The sequence below is a fragment of the Thamnophis elegans genome, chromosome 12 (genome assembly GCF_009769535.1).
Source record: "Thamnophis elegans isolate rThaEle1 chromosome 12, rThaEle1.pri, whole genome shotgun sequence".
Taxonomy (NCBI): domain Eukaryota; kingdom Metazoa; phylum Chordata; class Lepidosauria; order Squamata; family Colubridae; genus Thamnophis; species Thamnophis elegans.
Window position 1 is genome coordinate 30,231,323 of NC_045552.1, and position 25,671 is coordinate 30,256,993.

Sequence of the window (25,671 nt, forward strand, 5' to 3'; positions counted from 1 at the left end):
CCTCTTCCGCGCGACACTCAAAGGCGGATCGGCGCGGCGTGGCGAGGGGGCGTGGCCAGCGCCTCTCCAGCGAAGATGGCGGCGGGTGAGTCCCTGGAGCGGCTGCTGTTGGGGGCGACGGAAGGGGGCCGCGCCTGGGCCTCTGCCGCCTCTTGTACAGAGCAGCCGGGTTGCGGGCGATGCGGCCGTCGGCCGGGAGGGCTTCGTGGTGGCTCGCTATGGGGTTGGGCTCGGTGGGAGCAGCTTTCCTGCGGCCTTTCCCCTTGCAGGAGGGGAGGGCCCTGCCTGGGGAGGGGCTTCCGGGGTTTTTGGGATGGCCGGAGGGGGCCGTCGCGGAAAGCGCGCGATGGGGGGGTAACCATAGTAACACGGGAGGCCGAAAGAGAAAGCGAAAGGAAGGGGGCGGGGGGAGTGTAGGAGCGGCGGATTTTTCTGATTTGGGGCCCGACTGTTCCCGGGGAATGAGCGGAAGGGAAGAGTCTGCAGAAGAAACGGACTGGGACGAGGAGGCCTTTGAGTGGCCTCTTAAATCGGTTCCGTAATGGGGGCGGGGGCGCCATCTATGGGTTAAAATATTTAAATGAGGATATTTATTAACAAACTCAGAAAAAATCGTTTATTCGAGCATTACTGAACCTGCCTTTTAAATATCAAAATGCATTTTTCAAGTTTTTTTTTACAGAGCTTTAGGTTCTTGATAGAAGAGATGTGGAGGTCATTGATTTAGATCCCCCATGAGCTAAGAGTTGAGGTTCTCCTTAAGGAGGAATTATCTTCAGCGTCACTATAAATTCACCTCACCTACTTTTTTTAACAGATGTCTTTACTTTTAAAAGTTTATGCCTAGCATTTGTTCTGCCACAATTATATTTCCCTAATCAGATAATCAAAAGGAAAATTATAAACATAGTAACTTTAAAAAGATCAGTAAAATTTAAAATAGCCCACTTGTGAATGGACAGAAAGCTATCTATCCATACATACATACATACATACATACATACATACATACATACATACATACATACTGTTTCAGTATGTACATATACATATATACTGTTTCAGTATATATGTATATGTATATTAGATAGGTACATACATACATAAATTTCCAAAGATTAAATATGAATTCATTCAGGAAAATTTGAACTTCTGGTATCACAAATATCTCTGGCATATTCCCTGATGTTCCTAGAAGATGGTGGCAGCATTTTTGAAAGTATACCAGAAGCAAATGGCTACAATGTAGACAGCATCCCAGGAAGCTACAATGGTGATCAGGCTCATTTGCTTTTTGGCTTACAGAGGTGTTAACTATGCCCACTATGGCTGCCATTATATTATTACCTAACCACCCAATGGCAATTCACAATATCTTAACTCTCCAAGTAGACCCTGAAAGTGTCTTGTTTTGTTAGAAGCATAACTTGATGACATAAACAGTTTATTTTATTGAATGTTGGTTTTGAAACTTGTTGGTGCAAACAAGTCACTGTTGAATAGAAACTATCTTCCCTTTAGAATAGTTATAACTCCCAGAAAATAAGGACTTTGATGCTGAGAATACTTTTCCTATTTTATGGATCACATTACAAGTAGTCTTTGACTTACAACAGTTCATTTAGTGACCATTTGAGGTTACAACAGCACCGGAAAAAGGAATTTTTTAATAGGGGACTTTGGACGAAACATATAAAGAACGGTTGCTAGTGAAAAGAAGGACTGGGGTGACATGATAGCAGTGTTCCGCTATCTCAGAGGTTGCCACAAAGAAGATGGAGTCAAACTATTCTTCAAGACACCAGAAGACAGGACAAGAAGCAATGGATACAAACTCTAAAAGAGAAAACCAACCGAGAAATTTCCTGACTGAGAAACCAGTGGAACAACTTGCCTCCAGAAGTTGTGAATGCTCCAACACTGGAAGTTTTTAAGAAGAGATTGGAAACCATTTGTCTGAAGTGGTATAGGGTCTCCTGTCTAAGCAGGGGGTTAGACTACTTGACGTCCAAGGCCCCTTCCAACTCTGTTCTATTTCTATTTGAGTTGTCCTAGACTCTCCTAATCATCTTTGTTGCTCTTCTCTGCAATGATAGTGACCAAAACTGGATGCAGTGTTCCAGGTGTGGGCCTACCAAGGCCTTATAAAACAGTATTAACACTTCACATGATCTTGATTTCATCCCTGTTGATGCAGCCTAGGATTGCATTGGCTTTTTTGGCAGCTGCAGCACACGGCTGGCTCATATTTAAATGGTTGTCCATAAGGACTCCAAGATCTCTCTCAAAGTTACTACTATTGAGCCAGGTACCATCTACTCTATGCCTGTGTATTTGGTTTATCTTGCCTAAAAGTAGAACCTTGATAATTGAGAAGTATGCATGCCGTATTATATTTACTTTGTATTACTTTGCTGCGTGCAAAGTTTTACATGACTTCCCCTGAGGTGGAAGCAAAAATTCTCTAATTTTTCCAAGTTTCATATCCTGTGTGGTGTTTTTACTTACATTGGTTACCAGAGAGCATTTGTTTCCTATTAAAACTGGTAGCCTCATGCACTGGAAGTGAGCAGGAGCAGGAGGGTCAACCCAGTCAGAGGGTCCAACCATTTCCACCCAGAACGCCTGGTCCCAGCGGCTCTTAGGATCCCAATTATTTTTGCCCATATACTTCATCCCCTTTAGTCTTCCTCTTTTGTTATTAACTTAGCAGTGGCAGAAAGTGATGCCAAGCAAAAACTAAACATTTTATTTATTTAGCATATTTATGCATCTACCTATCTTGCAAGGATGTGACTCTGGGAGGGTATAACAGCTACTTTTATAAAAGACTGGAAATGCTTTATAAACATTTTGCTGAAAATGATAAAAATGACCTGGATTTCTGGATTTGCCAATTAATAAGATTGAATATGGAGAGAGGTTACAATGTTCGTGTGTGCACGCACTGGTCACCCGGTGTTCCAGTTTCTGGCATGCATGCGCATGCGAAGACCAGCTGGCTGGGACGTGTGTGTGCTGGAAACGGAAGCTCAACTTCCCGATGTGCGCATGCATGCCAGGGAGCTGCTCTTCCAGTTTCCAGCGCTCCCGCATGCGCGAAGACCAACAGGCACACATGTGCATACCAGAACCTGGAAGAGCAATGGGCGACTGCTGGTGTGTCCGGAGAGATGACTGCGTGCCACTTCCGGTTCACCATCAGAGGTATAGGATTTTCTGCCTGAGCAGTGGGTGGAATTAGAAGACCTCCAAGGTCCCTTCCAACTCTGTTATTCTGTTATGTTAACCATAACTGATGACCATTTTTCACATAACTTGCAGCATCCCCATGCTCAACTGATCAAAATTCAGCTGCTTGGCAACTGACTCATAGTTATGATGGCTGCAGTGTCATAGAGTCATGTGATCACTCTTTGCAAACTTATGACGAGCAAAGTCAATGGGGAAGCCAGATTCATTAAACAACTGTATTTACTGCAACAACAATCTTTTTTATTGATCATGGAGCAATATCACAAACAAAAGCATTAAAAATATTAAAAACAAAAATAAGAGGCAGGCAGAATAATGTATTGCAATTGGTGGTGGATTATCAATGGGCAATTAAAGTTAGTCTAATTTTACATACAACATGGAAAATTTGGTCACATTCAAAGAAACTATAATGATACAATAGCAGTAGTTGCACACAAAAAATATCAGTATTTTCTGGGTATTTTGTTAGGTGATGTGTTATAAATTGAATCTGTGAGTCCTTATAGAAGATTCAGTATAGCAAGACGTGAAGTATAGTTTCACTGGTCTCTTGTCCACAGAGACACAGTCTCAGCTCATACAGTATTTTTTTTGCATTGGCCCTCCAAAACTGGGAAGTGCGTTGCTAAGGTTAGTGCCATTTGGACCCTTTGGGGGGTGGTGGGGGTGGTGGTGGTGGAGGAATATAATATTTTGCTGCTTTAAAGGGGGGATTTTGATTACTCAAATAAACATTCTTGGGAAGAGCAGCCCAATCTTGTCCAATTTCCAGGTCTTTTAAGTGCACACTCCTACCCCATTATTAAAAGAACTTCCCTGGATAGAACCGTGTTACCAACTTTAACAATCGAAGTGATTCACTTAACTGTGGCGAGAAAGGTGGTAAAATGGGGCAAAATTAACAACATTGCTTAACAGAAATTTTGGGCTCAATTGTAGTCATAAATCGAGAACTATCTGTAATTGAATATATCACAAATAATGTAGAGGTTAATACAGCACAGTAAGCCATAATGTAGCCACAATATCAGGGTTCATATAACTTGGTTATTTGCAAAACTAAGATTAAACATGATTAGCATACTTGTACCAATACAGCCTTTAAAATATCCATATGGTATTAAATTGTTGCTAATATCAATAAATCATATAAAATTTCTTCTTTCAAAAGAACTTTAAAAAATATAGCTCTATTTTTTAAAACTTCTTTATACCTTTGAATTAATATCAACTCCTGATGAGTGCCTGGATGTGACTATGCAGTTTTCTTAACGAGATTTTTCAGAAGTGGCTCCCGTTGCCTCCTTCCTCAGGCTATGATGAGGAATGGCTTTCCCAAAGTAACCCAGCTGGGACTCATTCTCCTGTTTCTAGCCTGGTGCCTTAACCACTACCCCAAACTGGTTCTCCTTTAAATACAGCGAAGTGTTACACTTCTTTTAAAAAATACAGGAAGTCCTGATATATGAAGGGTTAAAGTAGCAGTTTCCTTACCCCTTACAACTTAATCTTTGTGTCAGTGGGCTGCTTTATTCTGTTTTCCTAAATCTTGGTACTGTCATTATCAGAATCTGAGCTGCAGGTGAAGCCTAAGGAAGTCATCTCCACTCCCTGTTGGGCTAGCTGTTCATTGAAATGGTAAAGGAAGTCTGCAGCTCAGTGAGGTTAGCTTACTGTAGTGCAGGGGGGCTTAAATGTGGCCTGTGGGGCCGGCCTGGAAATAGCAAAGGACCAGCCTGCGGGGTCTCTCCTGGCAGCACCTGATTTGGCCAGCAGGATGCTGCAGGGGGTGTCTGTCTCATCTTCCTCACCGGCCCATGGAGGAGAACTACAATGCTGGTCCAGCCCTAGAGCAGGGGTGCTTGCACTAGACCACCCCAGCTCTAGTGCAAGAATTATAAGCCATGGGCAATTGGCTTGACTTTTAATTTGCATGATGAAGCCTCCTTCCAAGTGTGTGCAGTCTCGGGGGAAGTGGAGGAAAGCGATGCTTGAACTTTCTTAAAACTGAGATTCCAGGCAGTTCAAGACTACTTTGATTGAAACAGGGCTTTGGTTATAAGGTTATCCTTCCTTAGTTTTTAACCTGGAGAGCGGAGGGTGGGATCCTTAAAATATAGTGGTCAGAAAAGCAGAACTGGATCAAGTAGCATTCTGTGCTTCAGTAGTAGTTTCTTAAAGTTGTTTTCTCCGATGCTTTAGGTTCCAGGAGCAAGAGGCATTTAGAAGAGGAGTGTGAAGAAGGCGGCGCAGGAGACACGAAAAGACAATGCCGTATGACCTGCAGGTGCTCATCCTCTCAGGCACATTCTCTCAGCAATGGAAGAGCAGCTTCTCCAGGCTCTTTCCTGAGCAGCAGTGGATACTTGGATAATGACTTGGATGATGCCATCCTGGCTCGTTCTGATGAGGAAAAGCCAGATTCTCCCACTGGACTCTCTCGTGAAGCTGAGGATGAGCTTATAGCAGAGGATCGGGAAACCTCCCCCTGTTTTGTAGCAATTGAAGTAAATAGATGTGAGGATGTGAAGAGTGGTAGCCTTTTAGCTTGTCCTGAATCTGCACAGCCTCCAAGGGCTCTGGATGAGGTTGAAAGCACAAAACCTCTTCCTCAGACCGGTTCTTCAGCCAGCTCAAGTGAGGTGGCTCTTTTCACAAATGATTTGGAAAAATACTTGAATAAGAGCTCTCAAAATCAAGCAGAGTTTGGTGCAAAATACAATGGTTTTAGGATTCCAGAAGTTGATTCAGACGTAACAGCTTCTTTGAATCCGGAGAGAGGTCTGCCTGGAAAAATAGATAATGACACAATAAAGACAGTGGCAAATGATTTGCCAGTAGGAAGCCAACTAGTGGCTGAACATGAATCATTTGGTGCAGTGGTTGAACAGTCCTCCTTAGAGAGACAGACTTCCCTAAGTTACAAGCAGCTCAGAGGCAAGAATACAAGCAACCCACTACCTGAAAAAGAATTAGATACCATTGACTTGCATGCAGTGTCCACTCGTGTCAATGGCCAAAGAAAGGATTGTGTGGAAGCTCCTGATGTTAAAAAAACAAATAGGTCAGAATACCTTCCCCTTCTTCCAGTGATCTGCTGTTAGGCGTGCTTTCTCAAATCATGTGGAGTTTGGCATGTACGGTATATTGTTTTCCCTGCTTTCTGCAGGTTATGAATTGAGCGGATTAATCTTCAGAACGTGGAAATTCATTTGGGAATCTTGTATGCGTGATATACGATGGGCTTGTTTTCTATCCCTTTGCTTCCCACTAGATGGTAGCAGGCACTAAACGTTTACTGTGGAAGACAGATTCCATGTCCAGGTTAATGTCCTTCTTTTCCTGTGATTTGGAAGCAGTTAACATATTTTTGTTTTCTTTTAAATTTCATTTTCCTTATTTTCCTTTTCCCCATACTCCCCAAAATGCCAGTTTTCTTTTCCATGGATATAACAATGTTTACTGTTTGAAATATGGCACAAGATTTTTCTTTAACAGTTGAGCGTCTTCATCCTGCAGAGGGCTAAAAGCTGGTACTTTCTCAAAACCAACATTTAAGCTATTCAAGATAACTGGCATATATCTGATGCTAGGCAGTGTTACTTACTCATAGCACGGATTGTTATTTTTTACAAATTGTGGATGGTATGAAAGTGCATTGTTGGCCATCTGATGCTGCTGTAGATAATCTGCTTAGATCAGCGATAAGGCTGTTCTCTGTCACCAGAAATGGAAGGGAATAGAAGGAGATAGCTCCATCTCTTCTAGCTAGAAAGCAGGAGTATACAATCTTTTGGGTAGCCTGAGCCTCATTGAGTGAAAAGGAATTCTCTTGAACTACCTATAAAATATATAACATATTTTATGTATATTAATTATGATGTTAAAAGTTTAGGATCTTGGAGCATACTACTAGCTGTCCAGGGTCGCATGCAGGCCAGGGGTTGGACACGCCTGGCTTCCTTTACTGGTATATTCCTTTGTCAGAGGGAAGCCCTTCTCTTCAGTCTTACATGCGGTCTTCTAGAGTATATGATGCTAATCTCGCCTGCCTGGACCTTGTCAAGCTAGGCATTGAGTAATATCAAGTGGCTTCTGCTCAGCAGACTGAAAGAATATTTATTCATGCATTGAGATGTGATGATGATGACAGAAAAGAGAGACAAATTGGTGGTGGGGCAAATGCTGCCAAAGTGATAGAAGAGGTCACTCATCCAAGTGGCTGGTAAGGTAATACACAACAGCCAAGTGGCTATTAGCCATCAGCGGTTCCAGGATGGAAGTTTGGAGGACTGACCTGGAAACGCTGAACTCCCAAGGTCTCAATGGGGACAAACCCACCATGTCTGCTTTTGCTCTCAATGGAATGGTGGCAGGAGGGTTTGAGGAAGTTGGATGTGCAGGTATTTTGATATTTTTGGCACAGCCTCAAGATATGTTTAAGACGATATGAACTGGCCCAATGATGCCCAATGGGCAGTTGAGAAACAGGACGGGTTTGGTTGCACCCTTATTATGTAAACGTGCAAACGAGGCAGTCATTTTACTCCCTCCACCATTACGTTTGTTCCAAAGCGAAACCATACATGATCAGAGTGATGCAAAAAAAACAACCTACTTTGTTCGTAAGGAGTTAGTAACTTCTTCCACAAGTCCATCTAACGGATTTTGTTCCTCCCTATTTCTGCCTATTCACAGGCAGGAAGTGGCTAAAGAAGCAAAGAGGAAGCTACACCCTTCAGTTTGTCAACCTCTGAGCAACGTGGAAGACTCCATTTTCTGTGTGAAGTCAAGGTACAGCCCACAACAGCCATTCTTCAAGAGCTTCAGTCCAAGGAAAATATCAGACTGCATAATGTTATCCTCTAGCTTAGTGGCCCCATATCTTCTGGGCACCAGAGACTGGTTCCTTGGAGAGAGCTTTTTCTGTGGACCAGAGTGGGTGTGGTTTTACATGCTGCCTTCATCCTGTGGATGAGGCTTTGGGTTTTTTTGCATGGCCCGGTTGCTGGCATGCCATGGACTGGTGCCAGTCCATGGACCAGGAGTTGGGGATCCCTGCTCTATCTGTATAATATATATCAGAACCTGTTCAATATTGACCTTTTTAAAAAAAAAGATAAAACATGTAATCTGGGCCTTAACAATTCTGTAGACAATATTTGAAGAATCCCAATGGAGAATAGGGTGTGGGGTTTTTTGGTACATTACTCACCATGGATGTCAGAGCCCAACTGCTGTGTTTCCTTATCAATATAACCGTAGTGAGTAACGGAGGTACTACTAGCTGTCATGTTTCTTCTACCAAGGAATGCCTCATGTGGTAGCAATCCTAACTTTCAGAATCAGTTCTAAATAGAGAAGTGCTCACCAATCCCTGTGAACAAGGGGGAGGTCACTGGTGGCTTCATGCATTGGAGATGGATGCCAAGTGAAAGTCGGTCTTGGGGAAGACGCTATTCAGACAAGTGATCAGATAAGAAAAATCCTTGCCCTCAGCTCTGGTTGTTTTGAACTGATACAGAATTGAGCATGTGAAGACTAGGAGAAGAACTAAGAGATGGATGGTGATGGCAAAGGAAACACACCCAGAAAACTACAGACCAATCAGCCTAACATCAATACCTGAGAAGATACTCGAAAAATAATCAAAAAACAGATCTGCAAATATCTAGAAACAAAATAATAACTAAAAGCCAGCACGGATTTTTAAAAAACAGATCATGCCAAACCAATCATATTTCATTTTTTAACGAAGTGATTAAATTAGTAGATCAGCGAACTGATGTGTACATAGAATATTTAGACTTCAGCAAGGCATTTGACTATACAACAACCTACTTCTTGGTAAGCTAAAAAAATGTAGGTTAGACCATCACCAGCAGCACCAGATGGATTTGTAATTGGCTGACAAACCGTACTCAACGAGTAGTCAATGGTGCTACATCTACATGGAAGTAAGTAAGCAGTGAGGTACCACAAGGTTTTGTTTTGGGCCCAGTACTCTTCAATATCTTCATAAATGACTTAGATGAGGGAATAGAAGAGGAACTCATCAAATTTGCAGATGACACTAAGCTGGCAGGAATAGCCAACACCCCAGAAGACAAGCTCAGGATCCAAAATGATCTTGACGGACTTGAACAATGGGCCCTATCCAACAAAATGAAATTTAATGTGGAGAAAAGCAAGGTTTTACACCTAGACAGGAAAAACAGGTACAAGTACAGATTAGGTAAAACCTGTCTCAAAAACAATAACGCTGAGAGGGACCTTGGAGTCCTAGTAGACTATCACTTAAGCATGAGTCAGCAGTGTGCAGTGGCAGCCAAAACGAATACCATCCTTTGTTATATAAACAGAGGCATACAATCAAAATCATGTGAAATATTAATAGCGGTTTATAAAACCTTAGTAAGGCCACACCTGAAATACTGCATCCAGTTTTGGTCACCACATTACAAAAAAGATGTTGAGACTTTGAAAAAAGTTGCAAAGAAGTGCAACAAAGATGGTTAAAGGCCTGGAGACAAAAATATATGAAGAACACTTACTGGATTTGGGTTTGGCTAGTCTAGAAAAATGAAAGGATTAGGTGGGACATGATAGCAGTCTTCCAGTATTTGAGGGGTTGCCACAAAGAAGAGGGTGTCAACTTTTTTTCCAAAGCTGCAGAAGGCAGGACAAAAGCAATAGGTGGAAACTAATCAAGGAGAGGAGCAACCTGGAATTAAGGAGAAACTTTCTTACAGAACAATTAACCAGTGGAACAGCTTGCCTTCAGCAATTGGAGGTTCCTAAGAAGAGACTGGACAGTTACTTGTCTGAAATGGCATAGGATCTCCTGCTTAAGCAGGGGGCTGGACTAGAAGACCTCAGGTCCCTTCCAGTTCTATTCAACAATGGAGACAAATTAGACTCTTTAGTGTTTTCACATGACAGAGAAGACTACAAAGACACATGCAAGATCTGCACAAAGCAGGAGAAATTGAAAAAAGAGCCAGATTATGTTTAACAAATTCACCAAAGAAATAATTTTTTTATACCTGTAGAAACTAAATGTAGTAGACCACTACATATACCTTGACCAATGGATCTCAATAAAAGGTGATACAATAAAGGAAATTGAATGGTGTGTTAAATGTTTAACATAATTTTCAAGAACAACCTCCCCCTATGCTTGAAGATAAAAGTTTTTGATCAGTATGTACTACCTGCTCTAACATGCCAGTGAAACATGGACACTAATCTCACAATTGATACAAAACCTATGAGTGGCGTAAAGAAGGATAGATGCTCAGCATCACAAGACAAGATAAAAAGTCCTGCACATGGATTAGAGAACAAACCAAAGTGTATGATATCGTCAATAGAGTCAAAGAATTGAAATGGAAACGGGCTGGTCGCCTAGCAAGAAGAACAGATGGCAGGTGGACCAAGGCAGTCATAGAATGGATCCCACTTGATCAAAAGCATCCATGAAAGAGACCTAAAACGAGATGGATCGACAATATCAGCAAGTATTGTGAGCCCAATTGGCAAAAGAAAGCTCAGGATCACATTGGTTGGAAACAGGCGGAAGAGGCCCTCATCTTGCAGTGGATAGAATGATGATGATGGATGAAATGTCATGCTGTTGCCTATTTTTAACTAAATAATCAAAATCTCATGATGTATTTTTATCAGATATTTTGCTGAAGTCAGGCTAAATTATTCAGCATTCTATAATCAAGGCAATTAACCATTCAAAAGAGGAATTAAGAATAGTTTGATAAGATTTGTTCTTGAAAATCCATGTTAACTTCTAGTAATTAACAAATACAAGGGTTTGGTGATTCAAATACGGAAGACCTCAACTTAAATCCACAATTGGGACTGGAATCACAGTTGTTTAGCAAAGTGGTTCTCAAGCAAGATACCCACGAGACCATTTTTCTCTGACTCCAGTCCTGGTTCTCCCAGTTACAGTTCTTAAGTAACCATGCTGGTTGTTAGGCAAATGGAGCTGAAGTGAGGTCCCTGCCTAAAGGGCAGGAGGTTCCCACCATGTATGGGCTGGAGAAACAAAGCTCCGATCTCAAGATTGTATCTTTTTGCAGCTTCACTTATTCCTGCCCCTCACTCATGAGGTGGAAGGGAAATCTTTTGGCAGCCGGCAGCAGCTTGCAATCTTCCCTGTTGATTTCCCTACTGATTTTCCAGGGAAGCTGGCAGAGAAGATTGTGATCACATGATCTCAGGGTCCTTGGCAACCGATCTTCAGTGTGAATAGGTTGCCCAGCATCCAGATCATGATCTTGTGATCGATGGTGTGTGTATGTGACCTACACAATGTTTTACAGAATCCAGAATTGCTTTACAGAGTGTAAAGCAGTCTTTCCAAGCCTTCGTAACTTAAAATGACCAGTCATTAGTTGAGGTTACCAACATCTGAGTAGCTTGGCATCCAACATCTACTGCATGATATACGTATAGATCTTTCCCATCTATTGCACATAGATTCAATAGGGATATAAGCTTCATGGGAAAGCAGGAAATAGCAATAGTGCTTAGACAGCCTCTAAGCAGTTTACAGAGTCAGCATCACTTTATCCTATGGAACAAGCTCCACTAGAAATGTGGATGGCTGTGTCACTACTGAACTTGAGAATTCTTAAAAACAGTCAACAGAAAAAGGGTCTTATTTTGTAAAAAATATGGTGTATTTGGGCCGTTCTAAAGATTGTTTTTTATTTCTATATTACTGTTACTTCATTTTCATTTTTTTGTACACCATCTTTTGTCCTTTTGGAATTGGCAGTGTTTTTTTTTTTAAATAAACTATATCAGTTAGTATCCAGGCAGGAATGCTGTTCATATCCTGGACTATTAAATTCAAGTAAAGATATATTTCCTGACCATGTTTCTGTCAAACTTGAGCTTTAATCCTGATGCTTCACAATTTCATGGTGGAACACAGAGCTTTTGTTGCAGAAGCTTGAACAAAGCATTGCTACTGCCTTTCTTTATTGTCTGTTATCATTTTCCTTTCTTCATTGAGCAGATGGTATATTGGTATGTTTCCTTTCCCCATTTTATAGTTTATTGACAAGTTACACTGGGAGCAAATGTTAAAATTGAATTTTTGACTGAAAATGGAGTAGGCATTCACTCCATTATTTGTTATCTAGAAATATGTTTAATGCAATGTCTTGTGACATTGTACAAATTTTTAAAATTTGGAAGTAAAATCTTTATTTTTGCTTGTCTGAAAGTAGCAGAAAACATCTTCTGTACAATTATATCTTGCTTTAGCTTTCAAAACTTTCCTAGTAATTTGCTCTTTCCTAGAAGATCATTTGTGGTACAATTGCAGATTGTTATTTTTTCCCTCCTCTTCTAGTCCTGTAAAGCCTAAACGGATATTAATTCAAGAAGCAGACCTTGAGTCAAGAAAAGCAAGATACGTTAATGCCGTACTTAACCATGCTACCTCTGTCCCGTCTCTCATAGGTAAGTGCAAAGGTAAAAGGTGAGTTGTGGGTGGTGGAAACATCATAACGTTATTATGGAGATGGGCACATTCCAGGCTTCTTGGCTATCCTTTCCACTGGGATGAGTGGGATTTGTTCCAGAAAAGCCTTCCTTTCTTGCTTCCATTTCATCCAGGCCAGAGATGAGGGTCAGGTGCATGGAGGTTTGTGTGGAAGCTTAGAAATCTTCTAATAGAGTTCCAGAAGGAATTTTCCTTTTAATTTGAATTCGCAGAACATACCTAGCTTTATAAATGAATTAACTTGCAACATACATTGAAATGTAAACTAAGCAACATGCTGGATTCATGCAATACACCAAAGTTTGTTCCGACCAAGTTTCAGCATGTTGTGTGAGAGTACAGTCATTTAGTCTTTATATCAGGGGTCAGCAACCTTTCAGATCTCAGGGACCACTAAATTCATAATTTTAATTTTAAATCCCACAAGCCATTAATATGAACCTAGTGTGCCATGGAAGCGCTTGGACTCCCAGTGATGGGATGGGATCCTTCAGGCACTTAGCTTCGCCACCTGTTTCTGTAACCTTAAATACTCAATTTGGACCCATTTCCCACAGAAAACAGAACTCATCTGTTTCTTGCTCTCTCACTCTCATCTCTTCCCCACTGTCTCTCTCTTTCATCTCTCTCCAATCACTCCCCCCTCTCTCGGTCATCTCTCTTTCTCTCCTCTCTCTCTCTAATCACTCCCCCTCTGTCTGTCTTGTCTGTCTCTGTCATATCTCTCATTCTGATTCTCCGGTGCTCTCTGGGTCTCGCGGGTGCTTCTTCAGCCTTTGTTGGTGCTGGATGCACCTTCATGCCTCGGGGAATCGCATGACCTGCTCTCCGCCCTGAGACACTGACCCCATCCGGCTGCAGCTCACGCTCCACGTCATAATGGGCTCCAGGAGGAGGAGGGGATGCTGTTTCCCCACTGAAGTGCGCTAAATTTAACTATACAATACAATAGCAGAGTTGGAAGGAACCTTGGAGGTCCTCTAGTCCAACCCCCTGTCTAGGCAGGAAATCCTATACCGTTTCAGACAAATGGCTATCCAACTTCTTCTTAAAGACTTCCAGTGTTGGGGCATTCACAACTTCTGGAGGCAAGCTGTTCCACTGATTAATTGTTCTAACTGTCAGGAAATTTCTCTTCAGTTCTAAGTTGCTTCTCTCCTTGATTAATTTCCACCCATTGCTTCTTGTTCTACCCTCAGGTGCCTTGGAGAATAGTTTGACCCCCCTCTTCTTTGTGGCCACCCCTGAGATATTGGAACACTGCTATCATGTCTCCCCTAGTCCTTCTTTTCATCAAACTAGACATACCCAGTTCCTGCAACTGTTCTTCATATGTTTTAGTCTCCAGTACCCTTATCATCATTGTTGCTCTTCTCGGCACTCTTTCTAGAGTCTCCACATCTTTTCTACATCGTGGTGACCAAAACTAGATGCAGTATTCCAAGTGTGGCCTTACCAAGGCATTATAAAGTGGTATTAACACTTCATGTGATCTTGATTCTATCCCTCTGTTTATGCAGTTTAGAACTGTGTTGGCTTTTTTGGCAGCTGCTGCACATGGCTGGCTCATATTTAAATGGTTGTCCATTAGGACTCCAAGATCCCTTTCACAGTTACTACTGTTGAGCAAGGTACCACCTATACTGTAACTGTGCTGTAAGAGCAATGGACAGGCTATGGAGGTGCCAGCAGCAGCAAAGAGAAATGGCTGGGTCAGGCCAGTGTCTTGGGGCTGAGGGGAAGTCGCGTGTCTCCCTGTGCCACCAAGGTGCACGGAGCACCAACAAGGGCTGGAAGAAATGCCCACGAGACCCAGCAAGAGATGAAACTTGGCTCTCATTCTGGAATATGGAGTAAATCTCCATCCCCGCCCCCTTTTCCCTTCCCTTCTCAGGCCAGGCGAGTAGTGACTGGGAGGGGAGTTCGACGGGCTGGGCCAGCCAGGGATGGGTTTAGCTAACAGGAAGCCACAGCGAGGGACCAAAGAACTGCAGGTTGTCGATACCCATTGCTTCGGTCTGCCTGTGCCGCCACCCCACTTGCCACAACAGCACTACTCCTTGCTTGTCCACCACCTGCAAAGTTGCAAGTTGCACGTAGAGGTGGAGATTTTCAACTCCACCACAGGCTGCCTGGCCAGTCACATATTTCAGAGCTCTAGTCACAGGACTGGCCCATTGGTTATCCCAGAGCAGCTCCTCCACCTGGGTGCACTGCGGACCACCAAAATTTTCTCACAGACCACCGGTTGGTGATCTGCTTTAGATTACTTTGTCATCCAAACAAGAGCTTTGTTACAAAATCTATTGAAGTTTGAAGTTTGATCTATTGGTAAAACGTAGTTCAGGTTGACAGCATACAAAACTACCACATGATTTGACTGCATATTATTGTAGACAATTATTGTAGAGCATAGTTTACAAAATTGGTATAATTATTATTTATTTTACTTTTATAAATAATAATTGTTATACGTTGTATAATTATTGCTTCAATCCCAAAGGTCTCAAAATGGTGTGCTAAATTTGTGGAAACAGGCAGGAGTTTGGGTCCTAAGGCTGAATAAGCATTGGACGTTGGGGTCTTAAGGCAGGGTGCTGGTTGAACACACTGTCTAACGCATGCCCTGTGCCAGCTGATTTGTTACAATACAGGCCAGGTTACGATCGTGGCTTAAGAACGAGGGGAGGGCATAAAGGGTGTGTCTCATGTTGGGGATAGCAGTTTGCTTCTCCTGAGTGCCTAAGAACTTGAGTTTCAATGGAAGAAGTTGAGTTTATTGTAATGGCTTATTTGCAAGTGGTTGTGGTCCTTTCAGGAAAATAACAATACAGTACTTTTAATTTTTCCAATTTTTCACACATGTAGTACTAACAGATGTATCACTCCTGGAATATTTGCCAGGTATATATTGAGAAAACTGGTGTAAGTGAAAGAAAAAGGATTCTGTTTTTCCATTGTGTATTTCTGTCTAATATGGGGCGCACTAATACTTCCGTGTCAGAGTTGCTCATAGCAATAGCACTTAGACTTATATACCGCTTTACAGCCTTCTCTAAACAGTTTACAGTGTCAGCCTTTTGCCCCCAACAATCTGGGTCCTTATTTTACCCACCTCAGAAGGATGGAAGGCTGAGTCAATGTTGAACCGGTCAGGATCGACCTCCTGGCTGTGGGCAGAGTTTGCCTGCAATACTGCAGTTTAACCATTGTGCCACCAAACCGCTCACGAGCAGTTTATGTGATGCTTGCAGGTACACCCTAATGTATTAGCTAAGGTGGCTTTTCTCAGAGTTCGGTATGACTGGAGAGGAAACGTTTATCTCGTCAAAATGGAGATATTTTACACTATGAATTCCATATTCTAAGTTTTCCTTTGAGAATATTTTTTTCATTGGTGTATACTTTTTACCTTAATCTTAAGAATTCTCAAGCTTTGATGAAACCCTAAAATGATAGATGAATTTGTGTGACCCTAATTACCACGAATAAAACTTAATGATTTCATTGGAGTTAATTGTACAGAAGAAATATACCACATTTTAAATGATTACATTTTAATTTATCATATAAAGCTATGATACAACATTTCAACTTTATAAAATAAAGCCTTTTCATTGGAAATAAAACAGTTATTCATAATTTTAAATAATGCATAGTTTGAAAGGATTTTCAAAATGCTTGGGCTCTAGTTTTAAGTTGGCCACTCTTAATTTCTCATTACAGGTTTATTATGGATCAATATATGCCAATAATAGCTTCAGCAGAATTTTACTGCTGGCTTGTCCATGTGCCACAGGAGCACCTTACAGTGATGGTGCACATGATCTGAAACTTGTGCAAATTATCTGGAGTCTTGTCAGAACCCTTTTAAGCTTTATTTGGCTTAAAGCAACTGCCAGTTTGTCCCGCAGAATAGGAGACGGTAATGCCAAGAACTTTGTGTGTCTAAACCATCAGGCCAGACTCTGGCTTTGCTTCAGATTTTGCTTGGACTAGCTAGCAGCTGGCTTCTGCAGGGGGAGCGGGCACATGGTGAGCCCAATTTTAGTTTTGGCATTCAATCTGTCCCTTTGTCGGGGTGCATCCTTGGCTTGCTGGGTCAGCTGACTGTCAGCTTGTCTAGAAATCCATTCATTGATGAGGATCAACATTCTGGCATGTTGTTCTGTGGAGCCAAAACTGATATCCGCTTAATTGCGTTTGAACTTTACCCCTATGTCCCCTCCCCTCTGTGTCATAAATCACATTCACCAACAAGGTTGTAGAAATATGAGATCTGACTCTGGCCGAAGGTATGCATGGAATCCTTCCTCCAATGCCAACATGATAATAGTCATGGCAACGCTTTACAAGTTGACAGGTGGATTGCAGGCGGTATGCCCTGGTACGGGCATTCTGAAGCCTGCCTGGAGCACCGGGTACCATTCCAGTATGGTGCTCCAGAGGGCCCACCCACCTGCCCGCGCTTCTTACCTGTCTTTAAACCCTTCAGTGCTTCCGCGCAAGGCGCATACAGGATTTTCTGCATGGAATTTTAGCCCTTCCACGATTAAGTATTGGAGTTATCTCCTGTGCCACCTCGAATCAAGGACTCGTTGAACTTCATAATGGGTTTGGCCTCCTATGACCACAGGACCAGGGGCTCCCGGGGTAGTGAGAGCCGAGGTAGCGCAGTGGTTAAATGCAGCACTGCAGGCTACTTCAGCTGACTGCAGTTCTGCAGTTCGGCTGTTCAAATCTCACTGGCTCAGGGTTGACTCAGGCTTCCATCCTTCCGAGGTGGGTAAAATGAGGACCCGGATTGTTGTTGGGGGCAATATGCTGACTCTGTAAACCGCTTAGAGGGGATGAAGCGGTATATAAGTCTAACTGCTATTGCTATTGCTAGTGGTCTCAGAGTGGATCTGATCACCGGTTTTAAGAGGCTACTATTAAACGCCAGGTGTATCTTCCCCAGCAATTGAGGCAGTTTCAATTGCACTGTGACTGGGTTGATGATCTTTACTATGGGGAATGGTCCCATAAACTTTGGCCCCAGTTTCTTGCTAGGCAGTTTTAATCTCAAATATTTTGTGGAGAGGTAAACCTTCTCTCCCACCCAGAATGGTCGTTGCAGAGCCCTACAAAATGCAGACAGGATTACGGCCATTTCAATCTTGGTGGGTGGGAGAAGATGCTCTTCCATTTGGGTGAGAAGGAGTGACTTTGTGTAGAGTGCTAGGCTTATCTTTAGGGAGACGGTATCAGACTTGTAGCATTTTGGTCACTGTTTGGACTGTTGTTTAATTACATTTTGATTTTCCACTTTTTCTACTGCCAACTGAGAATTTTCACACGTTAATGTTTATTTACATCTATTTAATACTGTTTTCTGTAAGCTCCTTTTCAGCACTTAGTTGCATTTGAAAGAGATGATCAGTGTTATTACATTGACTCAGTTTATATGTCTGTCTGTGTGTCTGTGTCTGTCTATCTTTGGTTATTCGGGTTTTCTCCCGCGTAAAATTGGAGGTGTCTTGGCGACGTTTCGACGAAGTCTCATTCGTCATCTTCAGGCTTCGTGCTTCCAGGAGCAATGTGAGATCTCGGCTGTTTCTTCCTTTTAACTGCCAGTGGGGGTTTGAGCTGATTGGGTGGGAGTTTGGCTGTGTTCTGATTGGGTGGAGGTGTGTTCTGATTGGTTGGGGGTTTGTGTTTCATGTAAGGATAGAAGGGGGTTTAAAGTGGCTGATGGTGCAGTTAGTGATTGGATTCATTTAACCAATGATAGAATATTGAACATTGAGGGACACGATCTGGTATTTGGTTGGCATGCTTACCTGTTATTCAACAAAAAATTGGATAAGAACTTTAAAAGTCATATTTTAAGAAATGCTTTATTGCGGGTTTGGAAGAAATACCAATATAAATTAAATGACAAGATACCCATGTGGGCAATTCCTAGACATGCAATTGAAAATATGAATACAGCACAAAAACAGGACAGAATTACTTACAGACAGCTTCTTACCTCGGAAAGGGGGGTATTACAATTAAAATCTTTAGAGGTATTAAAAGAGGAGAAGGTAGTTCAAACATGGTTCCAGTATGGGCAATTACAGGCTAGGTGGAAAATAGATCAAAAAATTGGTTTTATTCAAGTTGAGGATAATCTGTTTAAACAAATAAGAGATCAAAGCTTAATGCATATAAAGAGGATATATAATGTATTAATACAGATGGATTCGGAAACAGAATTAGTTAAAGATTGTATGATAAAATGGGCTCAAAATATTGAGGAACCAATAATGTTGGATACATGGGAAAGAATCTGGGTAAGAAATGTGAAATTTACACAAGCTCAAAATCTGAGAGAAAATTTTTACAAGATGTTCTATAGATGGCATTTAGATCCTAAAAAGTTGGCTTCTATGTATCCGAATGTACAGCCTAAATGTTGGAGGTGTGGCTCTCTCGATGCTACATATTATCATATATGGTGGACCTGCCAAAAGGTTAAGGCATTTTGGATAAAAATATGGTGGGTCATGCAAAATGTTTTTAAAAGAAGGATAAAGTTTAGTCCTCAGTTATTTTTACTAGGTATATGTACTGACTTTACAGTGGTAGAGACCAATTTGATTCTGCACCTGATAACTGCAGCAAGACTGTTGGTGGCGCAATATTGGAAGAAGGAAGACTTGCCTACAATCCAAGAATGGACATTGAAAGTAACAAACTTAGCTGAAATGGCTAAAATATCGGCATATCTCAAAGATCATTCAAATGAGATATATAAACGAGACTGGAAAAAATGGATTGACTATATACAAATAAATACGGGACTAAGAAATTCCAGTTAGCCTATGCTTAAGATCAGAAATGATTTAAACTGTTAAAAGTCAGTTCAGTAAGAAGAAGCTAAGGTCAATCTAGAATGTCATTAATTTCTTTATTTCTTTTTTCTCAATAGATTTTAGACCGTGTTAGTTAAAAATCCATACCGTGTACGGGTTCTGGGAAGTCGGGGGGGGGAAGGAGGAGGGGGGGTGGGGGGGTGGAGGGAGGGAGGGGTACACACAACAAAAAAAATTGTACTTCAATGTCTTAATGATTGACAAATGATGACATATTTGTGTTTTTTTTTAAAAGAAAAATAAAAAAGTTCTCTTCGAAAAAAAAAAGGATAGAAGGGGGTTTAAAGTGGCTGATGGTGCAGTTGCAGTCTGGCTTCTGGTCCTTCTGAGTGTGGGCCTGGTGTCATTCATCATGTTAGGGACTCATTTATCAATAAGGGCAGGCTTCCAAATGGCTGGTGGGCGGGAGGTATCGTCCCGCCTGTTCATGCTATGTGGCCGTTTTTCTATCTCGATGGCTTCTCTGATTATTCTGTTGTTAAAATGTTCAGCCTTGGCAATAGTTCTGGTCTTTTTAAAGTCAATTTTATGTCCTGTGGCTTTAAGTTGTTGGACCAGGGAAGAAGTTGGTTCCTCTTTTCTTATTGCATTTTTGTGTTCTTCAGTGCGTGCACTTATTCTTCTGTTAGTTTGTCCGATGTATGTGGTGGGGCAGGTGGGGCATGGGATTTCATATACGCTTTGGTTTTCTAACTCAATTTTGTCTTTGGGGTTTCTTAGGATGGTGGATACTTCTCAGTTTGTGCAGAATGCTGTCTTGATGTTGTGTTTGTGGAGGATTTTGCTGATTCTGTCTGTGGTGCCTTTTATGTATGGGAGGAGGGCTTTTCCGTTTTCTTGTTCTCTGTCTTGGATTTTAGTGGGGGTTTCTTTTTGGATTAGGTTGGTGATCTTATTTCTTTGGAATCCATTGGATGTCAGTACGTTAGTGAGAGTGTGTAGTTCGGTTTTTAGGTGTTGTTCATCAGCTAAGCGTTTTGTTCTGGAGATGAGTGTCTTGGCTACGGAGTTGATCTGGGCTGGGTGGTGGTGTGAGAGTGTGTGCAGATCTCACATTGCTCCTGGAAGCACGAAACCTGAAGATGACAAATGAGACTTCACCGAAACGTCGCCAAGACACCTCCAATTTTACGCGGGAGAAAACCCGAATAACCAAAGACCTACATACTAACACCCGCGAAAACCTCAGAAATATTTAGAGTTACAACCCCCGGTATGCCCTAATATTTATCAGCACAAATACAACACACACACACACACACACACACACACACACACACACTTATACATACGTATATATATATACATATACACACACATATACATACATACATACATACATACATACATACATACATACATACATACATATATGCTTGGACAAAACATGGCTGGCTAGTCTGTTGTGTCAATCCATTTTTAAAAATAACAAACATTTCATGGGTTTTTGTTCCTATTTCACTTAGATAAGCCAGCATCCTAACCAAGCAAAACAAGGGAAGAGGGGGTCAGATAGCAATCCAACTGTCAGCCTCTGTTTTGCTGCTTGCTTTTCGGCTGCCATTGAAACGGGGAGGGAGGGCATGGTAATTGGGTGGGGAAATAATCTATACAGGAGGACTGTTAATTGGGAGTTGCTCACACCATTCGTTGGCGCATGTGGAAGGAGGGGAGTTTCCCGCCAAGGCCAACTGTCTGGCATACCAACCTGATGATGAGTTTTGAAGATGTCTCCCACCTGACAGCTGTGGAGATATACGATTGGACTATGGACTGGGGTACCAAGGGGGGGGGGGATGAATCATGTATTGATATCTAATGCTTTCGCGCGTTTTTGCTCAGATCCAGCTTTGCTTAACTTCTCATTACTTATAATCAGTAAAAGTACTCTTAATTCTACAAAATGGAGTTGAGTGGTTTCTTTCTTGGTTATTAAGTGAAGGAGCCTTGACACCAGCTGTGCAAGCTCAGTGTAGTTTCATAAAGTGGCATAGTACAAATAAAGGCTGGCTAGCAGCGGCATTTAGCAAATCTATTTTGAGACAGGCCGGAAATATGGATCCATCCCAGCCATTAGCTTGCCAGGTGATGCTAATGGTACCTTCTTTATGATGGGTGAAATTTCCCACATATTTTTTAAAGTTTTCAATAAAATACATTTTCTGTTTCCCCCCTCCCTTTCTCTTTCTGAATAATAATATTCTTGCTAAGTTTAAATATGGCTGAAAGGAAAGGAATGCTCTAAGACCTGCAAATTAGGCTTCCAAAGGTCTTTGGAACCTTTTATTCGCAGAATGAATAATTGAGCAGAGAATTAAGAGAAATGATCCAGGAACGGGTTTTGTTTTCCAGATATGTTGATGTTGAGCTATGGTCCCTGTTCTGACCCCCCCTCTTCGCTCGTTCACAAATGACAGTCAGACAGAACTTCAAAGGAAATATCTTTATCAGTCCCGGCTCAAGCTGGCTGCGAGCCCAAAATAAACATAGATAAAGTCTCTGGCAAAAAGTTACACAGCAAATGCAAAAACAAAACTCTTACAGCAAACCAGGTTTACAGAAAGCAAATCAGTTATCCAAGTGCCTCTTTGAATCACGGAACTGAACTCACGAACAGACGAATGACGTTGACTTCTGCAACTAAGGCGTGGCACCATCAGTCTTTTATCTGCAAGAGAAGACCCTAACGAGCAACAGCTGCTCATTATCCTGCATCCCGAAACAACTCACAGGTTTCTGCTGAGTCACAACAGGTCCCATATTTCCTAGCCAACATAATGTCTATTCTAGGGAACAGAAAAATTGTTTGCTTCTTCATTTCCCTGCCTCTTACTTACTTACCATTAGTAAAGGTTTTTCAAAAACAGCTGCTGCAACCTATTAGCAATAGCACTTATATACCACTTCACAGTGCTTTACAGCCCTCTCTAAGTGGTTTACAGAGTCACCCTTTTGCCCCAATAATCTGGGCCCTCATTTTACTGACCTCAAAAAGATGGAGGGCTGAGTCAACCTTGAGCTGGTCAGGATCAAACTCTTGGCAGTGAGTTAGCCTGCAGTACTGCATTCTACCCACTGTGCCACCACAGTTCTATGGACTATTGCTAGTTGTCTTGAGATGCTGATTTGAGATTCTTTTAGTCTCTATGACTAGAGGATTGACCTTTCTTAAAATATCCTGTTAGATGAATTGTTTTGGTCTAGCTAGTTAGTGAAAAATGGTAGCTTAGAAAATGTTGGACTGATTAAGGTTAAATAGTGTTGGACTGCTGGTTAAAGGATAAAGTGGACAGGAAAAAAACTGATATTAAGAATCTCTCCTTTATCAATTAGCACTTGGAATTTTCTTGGCACTGAGCAAATGCAGTCCCCAAAGCCTCGGTATCTTTTGCTGTATGCTGTTTCGTTTCCTTCCTTCCTTCCCTCCTTCCTTCCTTCCTTCCTTCCTTCCTTCCTTCCTTCCTTCTTTCTTTCTTTCTTTCTTTCTTTCTTTCTTTCATTAGCGAAAAATAGATTCCAAAATGTTGTTAGTATCAGAATCTTCCTCCTAACTGTGATGTTTTGATTAATGTTCTGTTCTACTGAATTTCAGACCCCGTCCAGGAGTTGCACACGCTGGTAAATACAGTCGCGTCTGAATCCAGTTACAACCACCCAACAGACTTGACCGTAAGGTACGATGCCTCTGAGAGAACAGGCAGAACTCAGTGGCAAGTTTTCCTGGGAAGCAGCTTTGCAGATCTCATAGCATGTAAAAATAGGTATTATTTCAATTTTGAGGAACTAGAATTTACTATCTTATCAGGTTGGCAAAATATCCTTACTTACACGTACTGATATTTGGGTGACAAAGATCACAGTGTAGTTGAATAACAGTGAGATTTCTGGATGTGTATTGATTAAAGATACAAATGCTCTTTTTGAGCATTTATTTCGCTGAGGTGAACAATAATTGAATAAAACAAATTGGGGATAAAATTATAGAACTGAAAAAAGAATATTTTTATAATGTGAGAAATCATTATAAAAGTAATTATTTTAAAAAGATAATGTCTTGAAGCATCTATTTGACTCTAAGCGTTGCCTTTAAATCTGAAAAAAATCCAGGGGAGGAAGAGGAAGGTTAATGCCCAGGGTAGAACAATTCCTTGACATGCTAGCTAAACATCTTTAGAAACAGGCAGCAGAATTTGATCTGCCTGAACATTCTTCTCCTCTCCTGAACTACAGGACAAGCAGTCCTTGACTTATGATTGTAATGAAGCTGCCCATTACAGTTGTATGTCATGACGGTCATAAAGTAGGTCACCCTCCTGATTGACCTGATTACGACCTTTTTGCGGTGATGGTTAGGTGAATGTGGCAGTCATTAAGCAAATTCATCCAAAAACTGGAAGCAAACACCAGTTTTCAGCAAAAACTTTGTAAATTGCATTCACATGCAGACAGCCATAAAATGTAGGCTTATTGCCAAGGGTCCAAAATGCAGTCATATGACCGTGGTGTGTGTGCCATAACTTCAGAACCAGGTTGTAAATACCTTTGGGGAGGATTCACTATAATTTTGTATAGTCACTAAGGAACCGGTCATAAGTTGAGCATTAGTTCTATCAGTCATGAAGACTCAGAACAGCAAAGAAAACCTTTCTAAAGCAATGATAGTTCTTTGAATTCTGCTCAACATGGTAGTTTTGTTGAAAGATAATCTAACACATTTCTAATAAAATAATACAAATTTCTTGAGAAATGTGCCTCCGTGGGTTTGACAATGGCTGTGGCGTGGAGGCTGCAGTTTCTGAAATGGGACTGGGTCAGGTCAAGAAAGAGAAAGCAGACGCTCTAAGGCCTAAAAGGAAACAGAAGGCAGGCTAGGAAGGGGATCCGGTCCATAGTTTCCATGCTCCGTTTATCAGTGTCCCAGGTTGAAAAGTGAGGACGGGGCTCCCAGTATTTGTGTGGAAAGCTTCATCAAGAAAAGGGGAGGTGGGACTGTTTCCAGGATTGGGTTGCTGCTTTTTTGTCTCCAAGTTTTGCACTGATGTTTTTTTCTTTCTTCCTTTTTTTGTAAAATGCCCTCCCTAAACAGGAACTACAGCAAACGGAGTCACAGCAAAACTCAGAGATTCAGTCTCAACCAGTGGGTTGAGCACAGCAGGAGCAACTTTGGCCGGTTTGATGGCATTCCTGATCACTTTGAGCGCAGCCCAATCCTAAGCTAGGGGAGATTTTATTCAAAGTTGTTCGTACTGGCAATTCAATTTAATTAGTGTTTGTGTGTGTTATTAATATGAAGGCCAATTTAATGTATTTATTTTTATTACAAATATTTGTTCACTTTGTCCTAGATCTTTTTCACTGCTGAATATTTTAGAAATGTTGTGTTTTTACTACTCTATTTCATATTGCACCTTGTATATGTTTTGCTTGTTTTAAAATTCTGGGACCTATTATCCTTTTTCCCCTTCTGTGCTTACTGCGTGATTGTGTCCAGATTAATTGTCTACTATTCTGTTTTTAAAATTTGATGGAAAGTCTAGGCACTCTGACTTTATCGTTACACATTGACAATGAAGAACAATGATACCAATTCAGATTCCATGGGCAAATATCTCATATTCCTTCAGATACATAATGGAGGCCACTCACACATTCAGCTGCTAAGGTTTGAGGCTACCAATAAAGGAAGGAAGCAGCATTTGATGAATTGGAAAATTATTCACCCCTTCTTGAAATGCTCGTATGTATAATACCCTGCTTCCACGAAAATAAGACCTCCCCGGATAATAAGCCCAATCAGGCTTTTGAGCTCATGATCTAAAATAAGCCCTCCCCAAAAATATTACAGCACAACAGCAGCCATGAGGTGACCACGCTCTCTGCCTCCTGCACCTCAAAAATAATCAGACCTCCCCGAAAATAAGGCCAAGAGCTTACTTCGGGAGTCAAAAGAAAATAAGACCTTGTTTTATTTTTTTGGGA

General features: G+C 41.5%; 1 protein-coding gene across 2 annotated transcripts; it reads left to right on the top strand.

The window, feature by feature from the left end:
* Positions 1-17: 17 nt before the first annotated feature.
* S100PBP (S100P binding protein) lies at positions 18-25,140 on the top strand. Of its 2 annotated transcripts, XM_032227281.1 has the most exons (6): positions 18-85; positions 5,461-6,322; positions 7,957-8,052; positions 12,641-12,750; positions 23,285-23,366; positions 24,779-25,140. In XM_032227281.1, exons 1-6 carry the CDS (start codon positions 76-78, stop codon positions 24,909-24,911), a joined length of 1,293 nt encoding a protein of 430 aa, XP_032083172.1. In that variant the 5' UTR covers positions 18-75; the 3' UTR covers positions 24,912-25,140. The 2 variants fall into 2 exon arrangements, with proteins under 2 accessions (XP_032083172.1, XP_032083173.1); XM_032227282.1 differs by lacking the exon at positions 7,957-8,052.
* Positions 25,141-25,671: the final 531 nt, after the last annotated feature.